Source organism: Sminthopsis crassicaudata, chromosome 3 (genome assembly GCF_048593235.1).
Source record: "Sminthopsis crassicaudata isolate SCR6 chromosome 3, ASM4859323v1, whole genome shotgun sequence".
Taxonomy (NCBI): Eukaryota; Metazoa; Chordata; class Mammalia; order Dasyuromorphia; family Dasyuridae; genus Sminthopsis; species Sminthopsis crassicaudata.
Window position 1 is genome coordinate 293390243 of NC_133619.1, and position 23273 is coordinate 293413515.

Genomic DNA, 23273 nt, shown 5'->3' on the forward strand with positions numbered 1-23273 from the left:
AAATTACTTGACAGATACCATACAAGTAGTAAATGATAAAGCCAGTACTCAAATCCACTGCCATGATACCAATTCAAATGTTCTTTCAACTGTACTTTGCCCTCACAAGAGTGAAAACCATTTTGGAATTCCTTCTGTTAGGTCTTCTGGGTTTCAACTTGTTTTTGGCAACCTGCCCTTCCCAGGATGAGCTGATCATTAAACCTCAGAGAGTCAACCCTTTCCAAGAGGGCTGACCTTCAACTTGGACACTTACTTAACTTTCCTTCTGCAGCTTTGAACTCCAAGGAACAAGATCCCCTCCCTTCTTACAACTCTGTGTAGTATTCCTCCATTTGACTGTAATTTCCTTGAGAGAAGGAATTGTCTTTCTTTTTCTTCTTGGTATCTCCAGAACTTAGCCCAATGCCTGGCCCTTGGAAACCAGTTAAATGTTAATTGAATTAAATGGAATTGAAGATGCTCTTGTGAGAGGGAAGCACTGAAGGGGGAGAATGAAGAATACTTGCTTTGAATTCTCTTTTCTTTAGTTTTGGCCACAGCGCTATTTAGGCCATAAGATAGGATAAAAAACTATTGGCTTTAATTTTGTTGTTAATTAAGATTCTTAAGCTAAGTTGCACTTTATGTATTCTGCACAAGAGGAAAATGGACACTTTTGGACCCTGGGATGCTTAAAAAAAAAAGAGCCAGAGAAAAAAGTATTGGCAATATTCACATATTTAAGCTCTCTTATAGAATTATGTCATCATAAAGTTAAATAAATTTTCCCTTCCATCTCAGTATTGAACTATGTGAAAAACTCTTTCAAAGTTAATTTTTGTTATTAAAAAATCTGTTTTCTCAAAGATGTCAGATCGTTTTTTTCATGAAGAATAAATGATGTGAAATAGGAAAGATTATCTGGCTTAGAGAAATAGCCTTTTACTTATCAAAACTTTTATAATAAAAAAGTTTTATTATCTTTCTTTGATTCTTTCCACACTAAATAGGCATTTGAAAGTCTTCTTAATGGTCAATACTAATACCTGTTACTAGACTTTAAGCTTGTTGAGGGAAGAAACTATTCTCTTAAATTATGTTATTTAGCATCTAGCATTTCAATCTATCTAAAACAGGCTAATTCCATTTAATAAGGTACTATGCTAAGTGGTGGAAATGTAGAGAGAGAAATGTCTAATACACAGAAAGTTCAGGAGGGAAAAACTAATAATGCCCAAGGAGGATCAAAAAAGCTTCTTGAAAGACTTAGCCTCTGAGCTTGACCTTAAAGGATAATGAGAGAGAGAATACACACACATACACACACACCCCCATACCTCTCTCTGTTTCTGTCTGTCTCTGTCTTTCTCCTGTCCCGTGTCTCACACACACTTCTCACTTTAAGGATTACAAAACATTTAATTAACATATCTGAGTTTATTTTTTTTTTTATTTTTTTATTTTTTAATTTTTTTTTATTTTATATATATATATATATATATTTTATAATATTATCCCTTGTATTCATTTTTCCAAATTACCCCCCCTCCCTTATTCCCTCCCCCCGACGACAGGCAATACCATACATTTTACATGTGTTACAATATAGTCTAAGTACAATACATGTGTGTGAATATCATTTTCTTGTTGCACAATAAACATTAGAATCCGAAGGTACATGCAACCTGGGCAGACAGATATTAGTGCTAACAATTTACATTCCCCTCCCAGTGTTTTCTTCTCTGGGTGTAGCTACCTCTGTCCATCATTGATCAACTGGAAGTGAGTTGGATCTTCTTTATGTTGAAGATTTCCACTTCCATCAGAATACATCCTCATACAGTATCGTTGTTGAAGTATACAGTGATCTTCTGGTTCTGCTCATTTCACTCAGCATCAGTTGATTTAAGTCTCTCCAACCCTCTCTGTATTCCTCCTGCTGGTCATTTCTTACTGAGCAATAATATTCCATAACTTTCATATACCACAATTTACCCAACCATTCTCCAACTGATGGACATCCATTCATCTTCCAGTTTCTAGCTACAACAAAAAGAGCTGCCACAAACATTTTGGCACATATATGTCTCTTTCCGCTCTTTAGTATTTCTTTGGGATATAATCCCAGTAGTAGCGCTGCTGGGTCAAAGGGTATGCACTGTTTGATAACTTTTTGGGCATAATTCCAGATTGCTCTCCAGAATGGCTGGATTCTTTCACAACTCCACCAGCAATGTATTAGTGTCCCAATTTCCCCACATCCCCTCCAACATTTGTCATTATTTGTTCCTGTCATCTTAGCCAATCTGACAGGTGTGTAGTGGTATCTCAGAGTGGTCTTAATTTGCATTTCTCTGACATATCTGAGTTTAATAACTTTGCCAAGTAATTGGCACAGGAGCTATTAACCTCATTTTACAGAGGAGGCTAGGAGAGGACTATCAAATTCTGCCTCAAACGCTAAAATCAGCAGCATGATACTGGGTAAATCTCTTTTTTCAGTCTCATTTTCCTCATCTGTAAAATGGAAAGAGTAATAGCACCTATCTCACAGTGCTGTTGTGAGGATGAAATAACATGTAAAATACTTTACAAGCATCAAATAAATGTTAGCTATAATTATTTGTAAGTAATTTGCTCATGGTCACAGAGTAGTTAATATGTTAAGAGCAGAATTTGAGGTCAGATTTTTAAAATTCCAAATCCATCATTCTAATTACATCATAGTTGGAATAGAATTTAAGTTGAAAGTCATCCTATGGAAAGGTTTATGAGGCATCACTAAGGCATTTTTATTTTGTTGTAGAGAAACTAGAAAGTTACTGAAGGTTATGGAGCAGAGGAGTAACATGGTTATACCACAGGAAGTCTTTTTTTTTCCTTTTTTAAAAAATGCTTTTATTTTGAACCTAATAAATACCAATTAGCGAGCATTTGCATATGCAAAGCAGAATGGAAAAAGAAACTATACATGCCTGTTATGTACAAGTTTCTTTTCTTTTTAAAAGTATATATTAAGTTCAACTTATAATTTTCAGAGTGATTTGGTTTATCTGGCTTTCCCTTAGCAAGATGTTTTTGACAGCTGTGCAAAAGTGATTAGTTGGATGAGAGATTTAAAGTATGGTGCCTAATTAAGAGGCTATTATAGCAAGAGAGGTGAGAAAGTTACCAAGACCTCAGCTAAGGTGGTCAAAGAATAAATGAAAATAAAGGAATGTGTGAGAAAAGTGTAGTAGAGATATAATTGACAAGACCTGATAAATGAATGGATATAGAGGAGACAGGATGAGGAAGATTAAAAAAATAACTCCAAGATTACAAACCTTGTACCTGGGAGGATGGAGAGTACCCTTAAAAGAAAGAAAAGAATGGGAGAAGGAATATGATGAGATGCAGAGTCAACAGTATTAAAAACTGCAGAGACCAAGGAGCATAAGGATTGTGGGGAGAGGGGGAAGGTCATCCAATTTAGCAGTGAAGAGATTGCTGGTAATTTTGCAAAAAAAAAATTCCAGTTGGGTGATAGGGATCAGAAGCTAGATAACAAGTAGGGTGGGAAATGAGCAAGTGGCAAGAAATTGGAGGAAAGAACTCTAGATGATAGCAATTCTCGGAGTTTAGCAATAAAAGAGATGGGAACCAGTGCATGTGGCATGATGAAGTGAAGGCTTTTAAAGATGGGGCGATGTGGGCCAGTAAGCAGATTGGGGTAGCTTGATGAGGAGAAGATACCAACAGCAGATGATCCTAGACATGGGAGGTGATGGGACAGAATGCATATGTAGAAGGGATGGTCTTAGTAAGGAAGAGGACTAATTTTTCCTCAGAGAAAGGAAGAGAGAATGAATCAAGATGGAAAGAGACTCAGATAAAGAAGAGAAGAGATAAGGAGGATCCTGATACATGGATTTGATTTTTTCAGTAAAGGAAGAACTGTTTTCAAAGGGTGAGGGGAAGAGAAATTTGGAACAACTACTGAGGGGAATAAGAGGCAAGAAAGAATAAAAGTTTTTTGTAGTAGTGAGGGTCTAGTTGAGTTTAGATAAAACTAATTAGGTCCCAGTTGTTCTGGTAATATCAAATTCTCTAAACATTCAGCATCTTGGGAATAAGGACAATGGTTAGAATTAGCCAGGGTTGAAGTTTGGCAGGATGTCAAAGTCAGTATGACAACAGAGTAACAGAATTAAAGGCAGAGGCCAATATAGAGTTGATATGGTTAACTACTAACAGTTGCTTTTATTATCTTAGTAGCAACAGCCTGTTTATTTTTCCCTAGACAGGTAACAAACACTTCAGATGTGGTCTGACCAGTGATGAGTAGAGCACAAAAACACCTCCTTTGGCTTGCAGAGTCTGGCTGAGTGGACAGAATAATTTAGTTTGGCATCAAAGGGCCCAGGCTTAAATTCTGGATCTGCCACAAGACAACCATGTGACTTTGAGCAAATCATTTAGCCTGTCTGAGCCTCTATTTCCTCAAATGTAAAATGAGGGGTGTTAAATGAGATGATTTCTCAGGTCTTTTTTCTGGTTCACAATCTGTACTCCTGTGGACATCCCTCTCTGTTCTCTCGTGCTTGACTGCATACCATGAGTAGACGCCTGCAACCTATCTTTTTGGAGCCCTATCAGTGCTCATCTCCAGTATCCGGTGGGCTCTAGAACAAAGGCATCTACACCTTTCTTCCTCTCAAGGCACTTCTGTTTACTATCTTCAATTCCATGTTTCTTCCTGCCCTAGACTACCATGCCCACTAGCCACAAAGTTGAACAACAAAGAAGGACCACAATAAGTTAGCCACATGCTGCCTTAACTGCTGATATTCTATCTAGTCTCATTCCTCCATGGTTATCACACTTTTATACCTGTCTGATCCCAGAGATTCTGAATTGCTGGCTGCCAAATACAAACCCAATTCCTTATCCCCAGCAATCTTAAGCCTGCTTTCTTAACCCTATTTCCCACTACCTGACCAAATATCCCACTTCAAATATACCCTAATTTTTGACTACATCCCCCGAGTTGCCTAATTCATTATGAATAAATAGCATTTTACTTAGATCTTTTCTTATTTTTTTCATCTTCCTGATTCCATAAAATCATTACTTCCCATCCTACACTTTCCTGGACTGGTAAGACTTTCTTTCATATTCCTTAACTCATTGATAATGGTTTTGGGAATAGGAATACTCCCTTCCCCCACTACCAATTTTAGACTCTTCTTGTACTACTTTACCTAAGTAATTAATCTCTCCTCTGTTAAAGTTCATATTATATACATTTATCACTAAATTTAGATACTGGGTGGTTGCTATTTATTAACATTCAGTTCTTTTCCCTGTCCCCTCTTTCCAGCCCTCTGAAAATCTTTTTTTTTTTTTCCCTGATCAACAGTCTTGCCCTCCTCCCTCTTTCTTGTCCACATATCAAGAGACTTCAACATACATACTGATGATCCTTCACACTCCTTTAATAACCAATTCTTCAATCTATTCAATTCCCATCATCTGCTCCTCCAAATTATCTCTTTGGCAAGAAGGCACTTATTAGATATAATCATCTTCAAAGATTAACTGATAGATGTCTTCTATACCAAAACATTCCAAAGGTTTACTTCACCTATTAAACCTCTCAATACATTTAAATTCTCTAAAATGAAATTAAACATTTATTAGGCATCTACTGTGGGCAAGACATAAGTATCAGCATCTGATACATATGCAAGAAAAAAGAATTGCAGAATTTTTGCACAATGCAGAAGTGATGAGGCAGAGTAAGAAGGAAGAGGGGAAGGAAAAACATACTAAGTATTACAAGGAATAAGGAAAGAGAAATAATTAAGAAGAAAAGATTTTTGGCCAAAAAAAAAAAAAAAAAAAAAAAAAAAAGCCTTTTTCTTCCTTTTTCATATTTAAACAGACTTAATTTGGAGGATTTGGCAAAGATTTGGGCTGATTCTCTTCTCGCCCCAAAACCCTTCACTTATTCCTTATTCAGACCAAGGAGACATAGGATTAGGAAAAGTCAAATGGAACCATTACCTGCTGCCAATCTATAAATGGATTTTGCTTCATATATAGCAACTATATTCCTCTAAGGCCTCCTTTGGATCCATTATGTTGTATGTGTAGTAATAATACTATGCATTGTACTTTCTGGAGCAGTTACAATAATAATAATGCTAGAATCCCACAGAAATAAGATTTAAAAATGTTATGTAGTTACTGTGAATATGCAGTAAACACTTCACCAAAGTGAATAACAGTCCTTTATCATTTTAAAGGAATGAAAAAAATAGCAAATGGGGTTAATTCACATTATGGACTAATGGCCTCCAAACCTTCATGTTTGAAAGCATATACAAAAAACTCTGATGAGAACCACTTTTTGATCTAAAAAAAAAATCTTTTTCAAAGAATTTAAAATGTGTTTTTCTAAGATGCTGTGTTTCAAACTAAAACTAAAACAATATACCCATTAACAGAATCTTTGTTAGAGCAATGTTGCTAAAGTGCTCAGAGTAAAGGAAATTCTATAGCAAATTCTATGGTAGGTCTTCATTCTCAAAGAGAATCAAAATGACTATATGAGAGTCAAGTGTGTGCTACTGACTAATAATTGCATCTCAGTTTGAGAAGCTGCATTGAATACACAATCATCTGCATCAAAAAATCATGCACTCCTTTAATTTTGCCTTGTTGTCCACTTTAATTTTGCCTTGTTGCCTTTTCAAGTTGAATAACTTATTATCAATGTGGTAGCTGACCTTGAAGTCATATCCATCTACATTGAAGATGTCTGACAACGTGGCTGAAAACTAAAAAGCATGGGAACAAACTTTGTTTCACTCTGCTGGTGACTAGGAAAACACAAGAGGAATTGTCCATTACCCAGAACCAGGGCAAGCATGCCATCTTGAAACTGATGTACTATACTGGGCAAGAACATTTTAACATCATTTTCCATAAGACCTCACAACTGACAGTATCAAAGGCCTTGGTCAGAACTGCAAACATTGTACACAGCTCTCTGTACTGCTCCTATCATTTCTCCTGAAGTTGTCAGAGAGCAAACACCATAACAACCATTCCTTCAGCCTTTCTGAAGCCACTCTAGCTCTCATGGAGATAACCATTTTCCAGGTGAAGGATCAGCCTTTTAAAGAGGAGTCTGGCAAAAATCTTGCCAGCAATGACTAAAAGAGACACAACCACACACACATACCCCTGTGATCATCACAGAACAATGTATTTTCTTTGCTTTTATAGAGATATACAAGGAAATATCCTTGAACTCCTAGAAAATAACCTTCTCTGGCCAAATAACCTGGAAAATCTCAGTCAGCTTTTGTAAGAGCAACAAACCATCCTACCCACCTCATTGTAAAACATCATGTGGTTTGCCACAGAAAAGGAACCTAATGGCATTCAAAATCTCTTATTCAGTTGTAAATTTATTTAGAGAGGGACTGACTTCAACTTGAGTTAAACAATCAATGGCTTCAGCCTTGAGTGACAATGGCCCACCAAGAATACTAAGGAAGTGTAAACCCCATCTCTACAGAATTAAGTCTATGTAATTGAGTAATTGAGATGCACCATGGGTCTTTGGCCCATAAATAGCCTTCAATATATCATAAAAGTGCTTTGGATTGTTATTATTTGCATAAAATTACAATTCATCTGCCTTCTAACTGAGCCAAGAATCCTTCATCTTTCTAAGCTTTGCATGTACTTTACTTTTGATGGCATTAAATGCTGCCTTCTTAGAGATGGGCCACTATTCTATTGTAACTGAAGTTCTCGTTTTTTATTTAGAAGCTTCTGAATTTCCCCAACATTTTCATCAAACCAATCTTGATATTTGCGGATGTTTAGACTCATATGAACAAATACAGTGCTGTATACCAAATCTCTGAAAACTGCCCACTCCTTTTCTGCTTCACTATCACCAATTGACTTGCCCTTCAAGTTGAGAACAAACTGTTCCCAGAAAAGAGTTCTATTCTGTTGACCTTAGATTTTTGGGTAGTCTTTTTGCCTCAAGGCTAATGCTTTTGTAAATATTTAGGTCTGGCAAGGAAAGTCTGATCAATCCAACATTCTGTACTACATACTGCCTTCATCACTCTCACATCCTGTCAGTCTCTCCTCCTTACAATCACATAGTCTGTTAAAGGCCAATATTTGCTGCAAGGGTGCATTCATGGAATTTTACTGCATCTAAGTAAAAAGAATTCAGTGTTGGTGATGAAAAAGTCATGATATACCAATCTTCAGTAGTAAGTGACCATTCTGATTGCTATTTCCAACTCCATTACTACTAAAGACCTATTCTATCATCAATGTCACCCAGAATTATAAGCTTGTTCTCTTTTGATGCTTTTGATGCAGATTGTGGTCCCTTTAAGATTAATCCTTTCAGATTGATTTATTCCTTTCTGATTCCCAGCCCCTCCTAGCTGATCAGTTCAAGAAACCTTTGATTCACAAATCCTGGTCAAAATAATGAGAGTTAGGAAAGGGGGAACCATTTTGGATTGGCGCAAGGATAGTCCAGTGACGGTGCAAGAGTCCCCTGTAAAGGAGTTTACAGGCCCAAAAAACTAGATTGATAAAAAGGTTTACTGTAGGGATTTGGAAGTAAAGTTTAGTTAGTAAAGTTGACGGTAGAGATAAAATGTACCAGAATAGGTTCAGTGGGCAGAAACTCTTGACATGACTGACATAAGGATGCCATGCTTAGGACTTCTACAAAACATGGACTCCAAAGTAGCCCCTTTTATAAATGGGGGGCTCTTGGTGATTTAAGGTGGGTGGAGTCCCAGGCTCCTGGCCAGTTTTTAGCCAGGGTTAGCATTGAATAGAATTCAATGAGTTTAAACTGTGGGGGTTGGGAAAACCTAAGTTAGCTTAGAGACGTGGGGGCTGGGGAAAGCCTGGATATCATTGGAATTCAAAAGGGTGCTTTTTGACCAGGATTTGTGAATCAAAAGATCCTAGCTTCTTCAGCCATGGCGGGGTTTGGAAATCAGAAAGGAATCTTAAAGGGACCTCAACCCCCATCAAAAAGAACCCTTTGAATTCCATAGGAACTATGAGGCTCTCACAACTCCCATGGGATCTGAGCTAACTTGGGCTGTCCCAGCCCCTATTCTAATGATCTGCTCAGGTTTCCCAATCCCCACCTAGCAAATTCTAGCCCTCACAGGGGAAAAAACTTGGGACTCCACCCACAGGTCCCTTTAGCTAAATCTCTCATTATAAAAGAGCCAAGCTGGAGTCCTCTCTTTGCAGAGGAGCTAAACATGCTAGCACCATGCCTGGTACCAAAGACTCTCTGTCCACTGGACACTGGTGCCTTTTTATCTTTTTTTATCTCTACCTTCATCTTTTACTAACTAGACTTTAACTTTACTTCCAAACCCCAAAATAAACCTCTTTTATCAATCTAGGTTTTGGAGGTCTGTAAATTCCTTTACAGGGAACTTTGCACCACTAGTAGACCTCATTTAACTCTGTATCCAAAGGGGTTGTAGGGGAGCTCCATATGACTCCCTTGGCCTGAAACTGCCACTAGACCTCAATTAAACCCTAATTTCATTTAGGTACCCCAATTCTAGACCTCATCACATTGATATCAAGGGTTTCCAGGCCTTCATAAAAATTTTCTTTGAATCACCAAGGTTCTTCATGGAGAAAGCCTAGACATTCATGATTTCCTGCAAGGGGCAATTGCATCGTCATGAGCCTGTCATTCATTCCTTTTGGTAGGCATACAAACTTGTTGACTACATTAATTTTAATTGCAATACCTATGCCAGCTTTATGGTCCTTCTCTTCACTCTGGCCATTCCAGAAAAATGTGTATCTAGTTATGACTTCAGTAAGCTAGGCTTTGTTTGCGAGCCTTGCTTCATTTAGGGCTGCTATTTGGATGCGAAATCTGCTGAATTCTCTCACAATAACAGCTATTTGTCTTTCAAGTCTACTAGATTTTATGTTGTCTATAAATGTGTGCACATTTCATGGACAGATGGTGAGTAGTGTAGAAGTTTTTGCTCATTTTTGTTTCAACTGCCATGATGGGATCCCTGACAACTGAGATAATCAGGTAAGATTTGGGTAAGCAGACAATTTTTAGGGCATCTGTTCTAACCCCTTCCTCACAACACATAGATGAGCTATGTGGTCCCAAAAGGCTGCTTGGACACCCAGGGCTGCTAAATCCCATTGCAATACAGAAGAGAATTCTATGGCATGGGCTGCCTGTGTGCAGGATGAAGGTTATAGTACCCAATGTATCGACATCTGCTGCTTCAACACTTGCCTGTTGACAAAGGACTTTGAGATTTGTAAAAATGATAAAATGGTATGGATGATTTTTTTTGATTTATGCATAAATTATATTCAAGTGAGACAGAGTTGCACAAAGCCATCAGTCTTACTCTCTCTTCCAGAATTGTTACACTCAGTAGCACGATAGATTCAAGGTGATGGTATAGTATGGTATAGTAGACATATGACTATGGCATCTTCAATGACTAACTAATCTCTAAGTGCTCCACAGTGTTTGTTTCAGCTGCCTTCATAGTTATTGGAACAACCTGTTCTCATGCATCCATAGTACCAGAAGTCTTCACATAGACACCTCCCAACTCATTGACTGATCTGAGACCTCCTGGATATTCTCAATATGGTTTAGTCTGTTTGCCAAAATGTTTTATGAGGGTATACCCACTGCATGTGCTGCAGCTTCTTGTAGCCACAGGTAAATAAATGTTTTCCCTCAATATACCTTATATTCTTGGGAGATATCCAAAGTAAGGAATGGAAAACAGATGATGACCTAGGTAAGTAGACTGAAAAGGAAAGGTCAAATGGGAAGCAGTGTAATAAAAATTTAGAGGAGAGTTTCCACAAAAAGAGAAGGTAGTCAACACTGTCAATTGCTGATAACATCAAAGAAAGATTGGTGTAGAAAAGAAGGTCAATGGATATGACAAATGAGAGATCAGGAAGAACTTTGGAGAGCAGTTTCAGTTGGATGATGAAAAATGAAGCAAAATTTCAAAAGGCTAAGAGTCAGAGGAGAGGAAGTAGAAACAATGAGGGTAGATAGTTTTTTCTTGAAGTTTGTGAAGAGGAAAAATATACAGAGTGAAAAAGCTTGAAGAAATGGTAGGGTCAAGTGTTTCTGTTGTTGTTTTTTTGGGTTTTGTTTTGCTTTTTTCTTTTAGGTTAGGAGTAACCTGGTTATGTTTGTAGGATTCCTGTCATTTTTATCCTAGTCTCCAAGGAGCAGCTAAGAAAAAATGATATGTTTCTTTGACATACAAATCCTTCAGATAGTCAAAGGATTTCAAATACTAATTTTCAATGCATAAAATAATTCTATACATACTGAGGACTTAGCTCAGGTACTTCAAGAAATAGAAAGATGAATAAGGTATGATGTCCTCAAATTTTCCCAATGTGAGGGTAAGACTAGATTTGGACATACAATTTATAAACATACCAAATACTGAATAGTACTATTTTGTGTGTATCCTAAACGTCTAAACAAGAAAAATTCTTCTGAAAAGCATAGACCACTTAAGGACCACTTTGTTCTTACTCAAGAGTATAGAAAGAAAGTGGACATAAGGAGAGGAAAGAGGAGTTAAAGGAAGAAAAAGTCTATCTGATGATAATTTGCATTTGTGGAAAGCAGAATGAGAATGTAGATACTGAAATAATTCACATTAGGTGATAAAACTCAGTAACAGAAAGGCCAACAAATGATCAACATGAAAAAAGTAATGTGATCAGTTAAAATATTAATGCCAGTTGTTTCCAGTTCCCTCCAAGAAATAAAAGAGAAGATAAGATGCTGGGAATCTGATGATATAATTTCTTGTGCTAAGTATATAGGCTAATTGTCTTCTTTTACCTTTCTTTCCTAAACATACTGCCATTTAAAAAATAATCAGTGTAAAGCAGCTATCATTTTCATTCCTGCCATGTGCCAAGAAATATGTTAGATCAATAATCATAGGAGATAATTCTACTCTCTGAAAATGGGAGATACTTTCCAAATAGCTATTTCATTTCTCATATATTATGTAGGAAGAGCCTCTACATAATTCAAGGAGAGGAAGATGTACCCTAATAATTCTTATTTTTTTTCCTATATGTCTTTTAACTTTGTACAGCAAAAAAAGCAGTGTCAATTCATAAGCTGCTAGTTATACAGTGCCCACTAGAGAAGTTGCACTGGGATTAAAATGTGGCAAAGGGACATGAGGTGACAGATTCTGAAACAATGGCCACAGCCATATAACAGAAAAACATAATATGTAATGTAACTGGAAAAGTAAACAGTATTTAGGAATACATATCAAAAAAGACACAGGATTTTGCAGATGAGGAAACTGAGGAACAAACAAGTGACTTGTTCAGTCACACAACTTAATCAGTGAAGTGAAGCAGTTTATTGCAACATTTAAATCTAATCTGTGACTTTCCTGGGCTAGGGGACACCAACCCACTTATGACACTCCCAATTCATCAGCAGGAGCCAATCTCTCTGATAAGCAGGATCATCTTCAGGCCACAATGAGGCAGCAGTCCTAAGAATACTAGTAAAGGACTGATATCAATAGTATCAGAGGACAACTGTGTGTACAAAATATGGGGACAAATGCTTCATTTTCCTGCTATTTTATATTAATTTCTTTGAACTTTCTCTGAAGTTCCTGTGAATATATGTAATAAACTCAGGATGACTTTTCAAAAAGCATTTTTTATTTAGTTTGGTTCTGTGATTTTATTAGTTTACGGCAGTGGTCTTCAAACTTTTTAAATAGGGGGCCAGTTCACTGTCCCCTCAGATTGTGGGAAGGCCGGACTATAGTAAAAACAAAAACTCACACTGTCTCCGCCCCTCAGCCCATTTGCCATAACCCGGCGGGCCGTAGTTTAAGAACCCCTGGCTTAGGGAGCTCACAGTGAGGAAATTCTACTTACCAATGCAAGTCAGCAATTACTGTGAAATTTATCATTTGAGAGAACTGCCTAGAGCACCTAGAAATTAAGTGACTTGCCTGGGGTGATAAGTCTAGTAACAGATCAGAAGCAGGACTCTGTATTCTTGAATTCAAGTTCAGTTTTACATGGGGCAATTAGGTGGTACAGTGGATGGAGGGCCAGGCCTGTGATCATGAAGAGTTAGCTTCCTGACTTCAGATTTGACCACAGATACTTGTAGCAGCTGTGAAACTTTGAGTCTCAGTTTCCTCATCTAAAAAGTGAACTGGAGAAGGAAATGACAAACCCCTCTATTAGCTTTATTAGGAAAATCCTAGACTCTGCTTTGCTTCTTCTGCTCAGCCTGGTTTCAATTCCACAGAAGATATTCCCTGGTCTACATGCTTTTGACTCCTTTGGTATGTTGTTTCCTCTTTCCCCCATTAGATTGAAGGCCAAGACTGTCTTTTTGTTAATTATATTCCCAGCACTCAGCACTGTGCCTTGCACATAAAAGGCACTAAATATTTATGGAGAAAATTTCCAGGAGCCAAGATGGCAGAGTAAATGGTAAATCACAGTAACTCTTACACATTTACCTCCATATAAGTATAAAATCATAGCCCAAACAGGTACTGGAAGAGCAGTACTAGCAAGAAGACAAAGTGAAATAATCATTTAGCCTAAGAAAGTTGGAAGACTGGCAGGAACTGAGCCAGTGACCCTTCTACCCTGAAAGCAAAGTTCAAATTTAAAAGAAGGAAAAAGACTAAAAATGGTGAGTAAAAGTCAGCAGCACAGAAAGTTATCATGGTAACAGGGAAGATCAAGACCCAAATGTAGAAGGGACCAACAATGTTAAAACACTTATGTGCAAAAACTTTCCCCACCAGAAAAGGGAAGTATTTTCAAAAAGAACTCAAAAGGCTCAAAAAATATTTTAAATTACTTAATAGAGGTAGAAGAAAAACTGAGAAAATAAATGAGTGATGCCAAGAGAAATATAAAAAAACAACTTGGAAAAAAGAAAACGACTGCTTAAAAAATTATTAAGAAGATGACTAAGTGAACAAAAAAAAAAAAAAAAAAATTGACCTTCAATATCAAGATCCAAGAGAAGACAAAAAAGGGGGAAGTGGAAAAGAAAACATAAGGGAATCAATGGAGATGAACTGGTTATATCCCTACATGGGAAGAAGGTATGAATATAAAGAGAATATGAAGCAATAACATTAAAAAATAATTAAGGAATGATGAAGAGGAGTATACTAGATGCAAAAGGCAGAGGTAGAATGGGATAAATTATTTTATATGAAGAGATAGAAAAAAAACAATTATAGGGGAGAGAAAGATGGAACAGTGGATGATAGGCTTCAATTGAAACTTATTCTCATCAGTATTGGTAAAAAGGGAATTATATGAACTATCAATTGGATAGATCTGCCATCTTACCTGATAGATCAAGGGAGAAAGCAGACAAAAGCAAAACACTACTAAGGAGGGAAAAGGTAAAAGGAGAGAGGACAAACATGAGGAAACATTGGATGGAGGAAAATAAATTAGTAATCTTAACTATGAAGGTGAGTGGGATGAACTCTCCCATAAAAGAGAATTGGATAGCAGAGTGAATCAAAAACCAGAATCCTACAATATGTTGTTTACAAGAAACACACTTAAAATGGAGAGACATACACAGAGCAAAGTTAAAGAATTTTTATTATGTTTCAAATGAAGTATTTAAAAAAACAAAAGTAGCAAAGGAAAAAGCAAAAACAGACCTAATTAAAAGAGATAAGGAAGGAAATACCTCTTGCTAAAAGGTATCTTAGATAATAAATAATAATATTAAACATATACACATATACTAAACATATATATATATATATATAAAATTCTTAAAAAGAGAAGTTAAATTACAGATCCATGACCAAATAAGAAATAGACAGCATTATAAAATGTAAAATTACTAATTTTGATTATATTAAATTAAAAGGCTTTTGCACATACAACACTAATGCAACCAAGGTTGGGAGGAAAGCAAAAAGTTGGGAAATAATCTTTATAATAAATATCCCTGAAAAAGGCCTCATTTCTCAAATATATAGAGAACCAATTCAAATTTATAAGAATAAAAGATATTCCCCAATTGATAAATGAAAAGACAGGAGCAGGCAATTTTCAGATAAAGAAACCAAAGATATTTACTAACATACAAATTAGTGCTCTATATCACTTTTGATTAGAGAAATGCAAATTAAAACAATTATGAGGTACACCTCAATCTATGAGATTGGCTAATGTAACAGTAACGTAACAGAAAAGGAAAAGGATAAATGTTGGAGAACATGTGGGAAAATTGGGACACTACTCACTGTTAGTGGAATTGTGAATTGATCCAACCATTCTAGAGAACAATTTGGAACTATGCCCAATGGGCAACCAAAATGTTCATACCCTTTGATCTGGCAATTCCACTGCTAGGTCTGTATTCCAAAGAGAATGAAAAAAGGGGAAAGGACCACTGTATGCAAAAATATTTATAGCAGTCCTTTTCATTATGGCAAAATATTGGAAATTGAGGGAACACCCATCAATTGGGGAATGGTTGAAGAATTTATGACATATGAATGTAATAGAATACTATTGTGCTATAAGAAATGATGAACAGGTAACTTTCAGAAAGAATTGTATAAATGAATGCAAGATGAAATTAACAGAAGTAGGAAAACTGTATACAGTATCAGCAATATTATGATGATCAACTATAACTGACTCAGCTCTTTTCAGCAACACAATGATCCAAGATAAATTGAAAGAACTGATGAAAGAAAATGCGATTTTCCACATCCAAATAAAGAACTGACTGCACATCCATGCGAGGAAGAAAAATTTGGAACTCAAAATCTTATAAAAATAAATGCTAAAAATTATCTTAACATGTAATTGGGGAAAAAATATCAGTTAAAAAAATGAGTACATGAAAAGTTGGGCACAACTGAAACGAATGAACAATAACATTAAAAAACAAAACTATATCCTATTCATAGAAGACATATAAAGTGGGATGATTTTAAAATAAAGCTCTGTGCAAACAGCTGAAGATTAAGATCCCCCCCCTTAATAAGTAACAATTCTTAATAAAAAAATGTTGTCTTCCATCTCAGTATAGCAATAGTTGTCTTTTAGGAACTGTAAAATAATTATATCTAAAAATCACTAAGATAGATATGATCTATGAAATATCTTTTGAATAAAAAGATTTTCATCTTAGGAAACAATGCCCTTCAACACAATCCATGGAACAAATACTGAACAAGTCCTTGGAAAAGCATTACTGACAATCTTTCAGGTTCAAAAAAAGATACGGATTTTATTCTTGCTGTCCCAATAATCAAGTTAGTCAACAAGGAAAGGATAGAAAAGAATATAACTAAATCATTAACATATTTTGGTTTTACACTCAAGAAAGTTACATGACCTGCAAATGTTCTAGAAGACAAAGGCAGTTTTATGCAATGTTATTAACCTTTCAATAGTTATAATGATTTCTTCATCTATAATTGACATTTGGGGAAAATTCCTTTGGAGGAGCTTAGGAGGAAAAACAAATAATAGTTATCAAAGTATTTTTGATGGCTCAAATTAAGAGTTGATTTTAGATGGATGCTAAGTAGCCTTTATGCAGATGTAAACTATTAAATAGGGGCAATTCAACAAGAGGATAGAATAAATTTCTATTTTGATGTGAATTTTATTTGTAGAAACTATGAAGGGTGTATGGAAGATCATGGACAAGAATCACCTAGGCTGAAAAGGCTATGGACAGATATGATCTACACCTATAGAGAGAGAGTATCCATAAGAATAAGATCACAGACTACAGATCATGAAAATATATACTGTGAATATGTCCAAAGTCCTCTAAATTTCCAAAGGCATAAATAATAAATGAAGAAGGCTTGATTCCTTTCAGCAACAAACTGTTGGGTCAACATCAGTAAACATTATTTCCTTATTAATTTCTTCTCACTTTCTTCACTCTTATTTCCTTACTGTGGCAAGAGTTAGGTTTCTGGGCTGGTTTTTTGAACTGAGATTAAAGACCCTATAAGTGAACAAAAATTTAGGACTAAGCATTTTATACATCCTTATCAAGGTTTGAAAATCATACCTGTTCTGCTACTATTCATAGGATTATAAATTTAGAGATGATTGAGTTTAATCTCATTATTTTATATATGAGAACACCAAAGTCCTAAGAGATTAGGGAACTTGTCCTTTTGATTCCTGGAACAGTATTTGCATCCAAGACTTCTGAGTGCAAGTAAGGTACTCTTTCCATACTACAAGACAGCCTCATATTGAACATCAAAAAACAAAAAAACAAAACAAAACAAAAAGGAGCAGTGCATCTTTCTACATGCAACTTACTACATTTAACAACTCATGCATTTAAGTTTCAACATAATGTCCATGTTCCAAGACTGTAATACACCTGATACCCAAAGGACTGAAGTCTGCCAAATTTTAAATTTTAAAATGTGTATAAATTAATCTATTCCACAGATGAAAAAATAAAACCGGCCAAAGTTTAACTTATTAATAGTGAGTAGGACAACTGAGGGATCTCAGCTTTCAATACTTTAGAAAATTACAAATATTTATTCATTTTAAATAGTTCTCTACTAACTACTATATATATAGACTACAGAAAAAGACACAGTCACTTCTTTTTAAAGTTTTATATCTTAATAGAACTTTTTTTTCCCAAAATTCAAACATGTGAACAATGAAATATGTAGCAGTACCACAAATTTTATGTAAGTATATGTATGTAGACTTTTGTGTAAAAGGAAGTTTCCACTAGCTCTAATGGCAAAACAGTGAATTGATATTTAGGGTTAAATAAAATAAATACATTGTAGGTAATTAATATGAAAAATGATCAATAGAAAAGTTATCAGTGTGATTTTAAGGTAGAAGGAAAAAAAAAACCACATACTTGTCTTGACAGTTCTAAATACTATAAGTTACATAACAAAGCTTTTTAAAAAGGTCAATTAAATACTACAAGGCCTGTGACTTCTGTAAGGTAAGGCCCTTAGCATTGTACTATAGGCAGTTTTTTGATCACTTAGGATGTGGTACACATATATTCTTACAAAATGTTGAAAGTGCAACCCACCCCTCTCTTTCAAAATCAACCCAAGCTTTTAGTGAACAGCACAGACACACTCCATGCCTATTCCTTTGTGATAATTTCTGGTTTTCCTAGGTCCAATGAGCATATAGCTTATGCTTATTTTATTACAGAAAATAGCATTTTAAAAACATAGTATTTTTAAAAGTCTTTTTTGTACTTTTCCTCCCCCAAAGTTTTGGTTCAATAGAAATCAATGGGAGACATGCAGTGGGGGCCAAAGATGGGGATTCCTATGCTGCTGCCTCCACATACAGGGGATCCCTGTGTTACACAGGCCTTCACTGCCTGCTTCTGAGACAGAAATGTGATGCTGGTTTGAACAGTGTGACAGAGTAGGTCTGGCCTTTATGATGCAAATTTCCACTTTAAACTCAAAGGTAATTACAGTATTTTAACGTACCTTTCTCATGATCAGTAATAAGTTTCTCCAATGCATGGTCCATATCAAACATGTGTCGATAAAAACACAGCTGGGTATACAGAGACTTGTCGGAATACTGCAATAGAACAGAATATAAATGAATACTACTATTTGGGGGGAAAAAAGATCACACCTAATAGGGTATATTCCCTAATATCAGCTTCTATATTAAACCCCCTAAGAAAGGGGGCCAGGGGATTCATAGTAATGGTTTTCTGACCTTATATAACATATATACCTTTCATAATTCAGAGTAAATTCTGCCATTTCGATCACAGATTGCTACTTGCGAAGCTGCAAAATGATTACCCCTGCTGTCAAAAAACTGATTTTATCAAATTGCAAATTCCTATGCACCCCTGACAATTTGTACTGTTAATTGGGAAAAGTGGCATGCTTTCTAACAGGGGCCCAGTCCATGCAAGTAGGAAGTTAAACCATTTATAAAAACTGTTTAACATGTGCTTCTGTTAGTATAATTTCATAATATGTCAAAAACATGGGTTTCCCTTCATGGGAAGTGCTTCATTGGTGAAATTTTTAGGACCATAGAACAAATGTAAGTAACAGCCTACCACTCTTACCAATCATAAATGCACATATTTTCTTTTCTCACCAATTATGAAATGTGAAGTCAAGTATTAAAGTCATCTATTCTCTATTTAAAAAGCTATAATACAAGTTCAATGACTATGGGAAAATCTAATTAATTCAGCAAAGATTAAAGAAGATGATTCTGAAGAAATTTATTAATTAATTCACTGACTGTAGAAATTCCTGGTTTTATCTAAAGCCACTGTGTATTTATTCTCTTAGGGACAGGCATCTAAACATGTATAAAAAGAAAAATCATTTACTATCTACTGAATTTAAATAATAATAAGTGAGGATCACTTTATGTTTCAAACACTAGAAGGCACTTTACCTTAAATAACACATTGTACAAAGATGTCTGTTTTGGGAGGGGGATGGGGAAGGAGGGTGCTAGTTGAAATAAACTTCCATGGTATAGGGCACTAAGCTCCAAGATTTCACAGTGGTTCCTAAGTATATGAGAAAAGTCATTTATAAGACTCATATATTTATTCCTTTTAAATATAACATAACACAGTAAGTTATATCACAAACAAAATGTGATAAATTACAAAGTCACATGGCCATGTTTTATGTCCTATTAGGTACCTATTAGGTACCAGTACTATTTAAAGTACATATAATATATTAGTAGGAACCTGATAGAAAAGATAACTTTACTTGTGATCTATATAGCTATAAAAGAGATCTCTTTGGGTAGCAACAACGTCAAACTATCCTTAATAGAATGTAAGTTCCTTGAGGGCAGGGACTGTTTTTTCCTTTATAACCGTAGTGCTTAGCATTCATGTTGGAGACTTAGTAAGAATATTAATTGTTTAATAAATTTTTGTTGACTTAGTTTAACTGTGGCCCAAAAATCCTTGTTGCCTGACAAAATGATGGAAATACATAAAGCATCTGAACTGGAAAGAGAAGTTACCAAAATCTATTTTCTAATAATACTGTGTTCTTTCATGGCCACTCTGAGGAGAAGCTTGTTACTAAATGCAGCAGATTTTAAACTTCTCTGGACATTGAAAACTATGCTATAAATATTAGATGTAAAAGTAAATCCACATGGAGCTTATTCATCAGCCAAGGCTATTGTCTTTTCCTGTGTATTCCTAACACCAGGCTCTTTTTCTTTACCTGAACCTATTTTTAAAAGAAGTAGACACCTAGAAGCCTATTTTATTTCTTGGTAGCTATTCTACGATATGCATCATCATTATACTATTATACACCAGTTATTTTTAGCAAATCCTGATTACTGCTTCCTGGGGGGAAAAAAAGGAGGACGACAGCGATTAAGTTATTTGTTTAGTTTTTTAGATTCAGCAGTAATTGCTGGTACACATCTCCCTGACTGCACACATGCAGCAGGTTGAATAGAACACTGAAATTACCTCCTTCATAATAGTTTGTTTTGATAATGTATTGTGTGTCGAGATGATGAGAAACAGTTGCTGTCAATTTGATTAGCCATTATATTTTTATGTTAATTGCCATTATTGGGTCCATTCTGTTTAGTGTCACCATAGAAGCCATACAATGTTAGCATAAATAACAAATTGGAGTAAATTAGGAAGATATATTTTTGCCAATTCATTTTAATTGCCCCTCAGTCCTTCCGCTGGTTAACGCAGCTGTTGACCCATAATAAGCGCTGGGTCAATATAGCTGCTTGTCAATTCAGAAATGCAAAGTGCTGTGTTGCTAGTAATGGATATACAACCACCTTTGCCAGCCAACTGAAGCAAACGAGTGACAACCCACATGAAGGAATAAAGCATCAGCTATGTAGTTTAGTGACCTGATATTAGTAGACAGGCTAATTGAAAGTCACTGCCTAAATGGATAAGGAAAATAGAAAAAAGTAATTTAAAAAAAGAAGTTATATATTTTAAAAATATATACCAACACCTCTTGCCCTTTTGCTTCCTGCCATATTTTGCAATTAGCAAACTGGTTGAAAACAAAAGGCCTTATTAGATTTTCAATGTCAAATACAATTAAATGGGTTTAAAGAACACATGAAACTGAGAAAAATGTACCTCAAATTGAAATGAACTATAAGTACAGCAACTACTTTTGTTTTCTTGATTTTGTACCATTAATTTGTGATCATATGTAGGACTTTTTTTGAGGGGGAAGGGATGGTAGAATCTTCATGATTTTTTTTTCTTTTGGCTTTGATGATAAATTCTTCTAATCAAGAAAACCTGACACCCTCCAGTCTTCTCTGAGATCTTCAGCTAGGTTTTTTTCCCCCCACTTAAATGCTCATTTTGACTGCACAAGATTGGATGGAAAATACTTCAAGAAAATAAGATGATATTTTAACATTTCTCTCTCTCTTTCTCTCTCTTTCATTTATTGGCTTAAAATGTTCAAATTCTTACTCATGCCTTTAAAATTACATTCACTGAGGTGCTCAAGCTTCTTTCTATATATCCCTTTACAGCTTGAACATCATGTACCAAAGCAACTGATTGTGACTTAGTAAGGAAAAGGCTGAACTGTAATTGTATTGTATGAGAATGGTCTGTATTCAAAATTGTTTAACTCACTTTTAACAGAGGAATAAGAATTAACTCCCTAAAAATTAAATTAAAGAAACAATAAATATCAGAGGGATAACCAGAGGCAAAAAGATCAGAAATAAGAGAATTAGAAGACAGTTTTCACTAAGATTTTGGCTTTTTATTAAAGAAAAAAGCACCTTTAAAAAAACACCTTTCGAACCATTGTGTTTTTAGAGACAATGCAACTTCATTACTTCCAATATAACTGTTTCATGTAATAAAAACAACAGTCCCTACTTCCATGTTCATTAATTTCTCAGTCATTGTTCTTGGGGTTTGATGAAGTACTATCATTATATTTTTAAAATAGTGCCAGATGTAACATAGTTTGGGTTTAAAGGAGATCTTGACGTTCAAATCTCAAACTAGCATTGTTCCTGATATCTAACCTTTTTGTGGGAACTAAATGACACCATAAAATCTTATATTTTTTGCATAAATGATTACATGGAAATATTGCATTGTAAGAAAAAATAGTCAGTTTCCCATTAATACCTTTATTCTAACATAAGAAAGAAGAAATAAAGGGTTAGGCAAGGATACTAGGTGAGGGCATGAAAAGAAGCATGATCCAGACAGTGGATCAAGAAATGAGAATCTAGATAGCATTAAAATATTAGTTTTTCTACTTAGACAAAGATATCTCAACCATAAAATAAGCACAAAAAGTGCTCTGAAGATCATAATGTTTTTATTATTATTGTAAACTGCTGATTACATAAAATTATTGAGTAAACCAGCCAAATATGGCCATCCACAGCCAATTTCTAATTCCTAATGATCCTTTCCTTTGCCACTTGTCTAGTGTCTAGGTTGTTTCCTCATACTTTCAAAATGTAAACTAAATTTTTTGAGCCATGTGGAAAAAAAATAAAAGTTCTGAAAAGTCATAATGTAGTCACAAAGGCAATTCTTTGGGTTTTATTCTATTTAGCCATTATCAGCATAAATAAGGAAAACATGATCCCAACAGTTGAGGAATACAATTCTTTAATGAATTCTATGCCAATAAAAAAAAAAAGCATCTTTCTAGACTAACTTGACAAGAACTATATAATTCAGGGTTCTAATGGACTGAATGTTTCATATTCTCAAGGAAAAATGGGCATAAATGAAGAAATAATTTAATGTTTCCCTATCACCCATAGAATGAAGGCCAAAGTCCTTAGCAACCTTCAAAATCTGGCCCTATTTTCCATTTCCCTTAGGGAGGAAGACTGCTCACTGTTCCTTGACAAATCTAAGGTGGATCCCATATTAGGAGTATTCTTCATGCTACTTTTCTCTCTCTTCCCTGTTCTCCAGGTTCTTTATCCTTTAAGGCCTACTATATATGCTTTCCTATTTTGTTTAGAAAACCGATCAAATTCACAGGAATCTCTTCCTCTTATGGACTCACAGCATATGTTATCTTGTATTACTAATTTAATGCTATTCATATACAGTATCCTAAAAGTTTTAGCATAGAAGCTATTAAATCTATAAACTGCAC

The 23273-nt window shown here is 35.3% G+C and overlaps 1 protein-coding gene across 1 annotated transcript in view; it reads right to left on the bottom strand.

Annotated features, from left to right (window-relative positions):
- Nucleotides 1-23273, bottom strand: part of POLA1 (DNA polymerase alpha 1, catalytic subunit) — a 312594-nt gene that overhangs the window by 59212 nt on the left and 230109 nt on the right. Inside the window, exon 36 of the mRNA XM_074300893.1 lies at nt 18600-18696. Coding sequence (XP_074156994.1) covers nt 18600-18696 — 97 coding nt within the window. The remainder of the gene's footprint in view (nt 1-18599; nt 18697-23273) is intronic.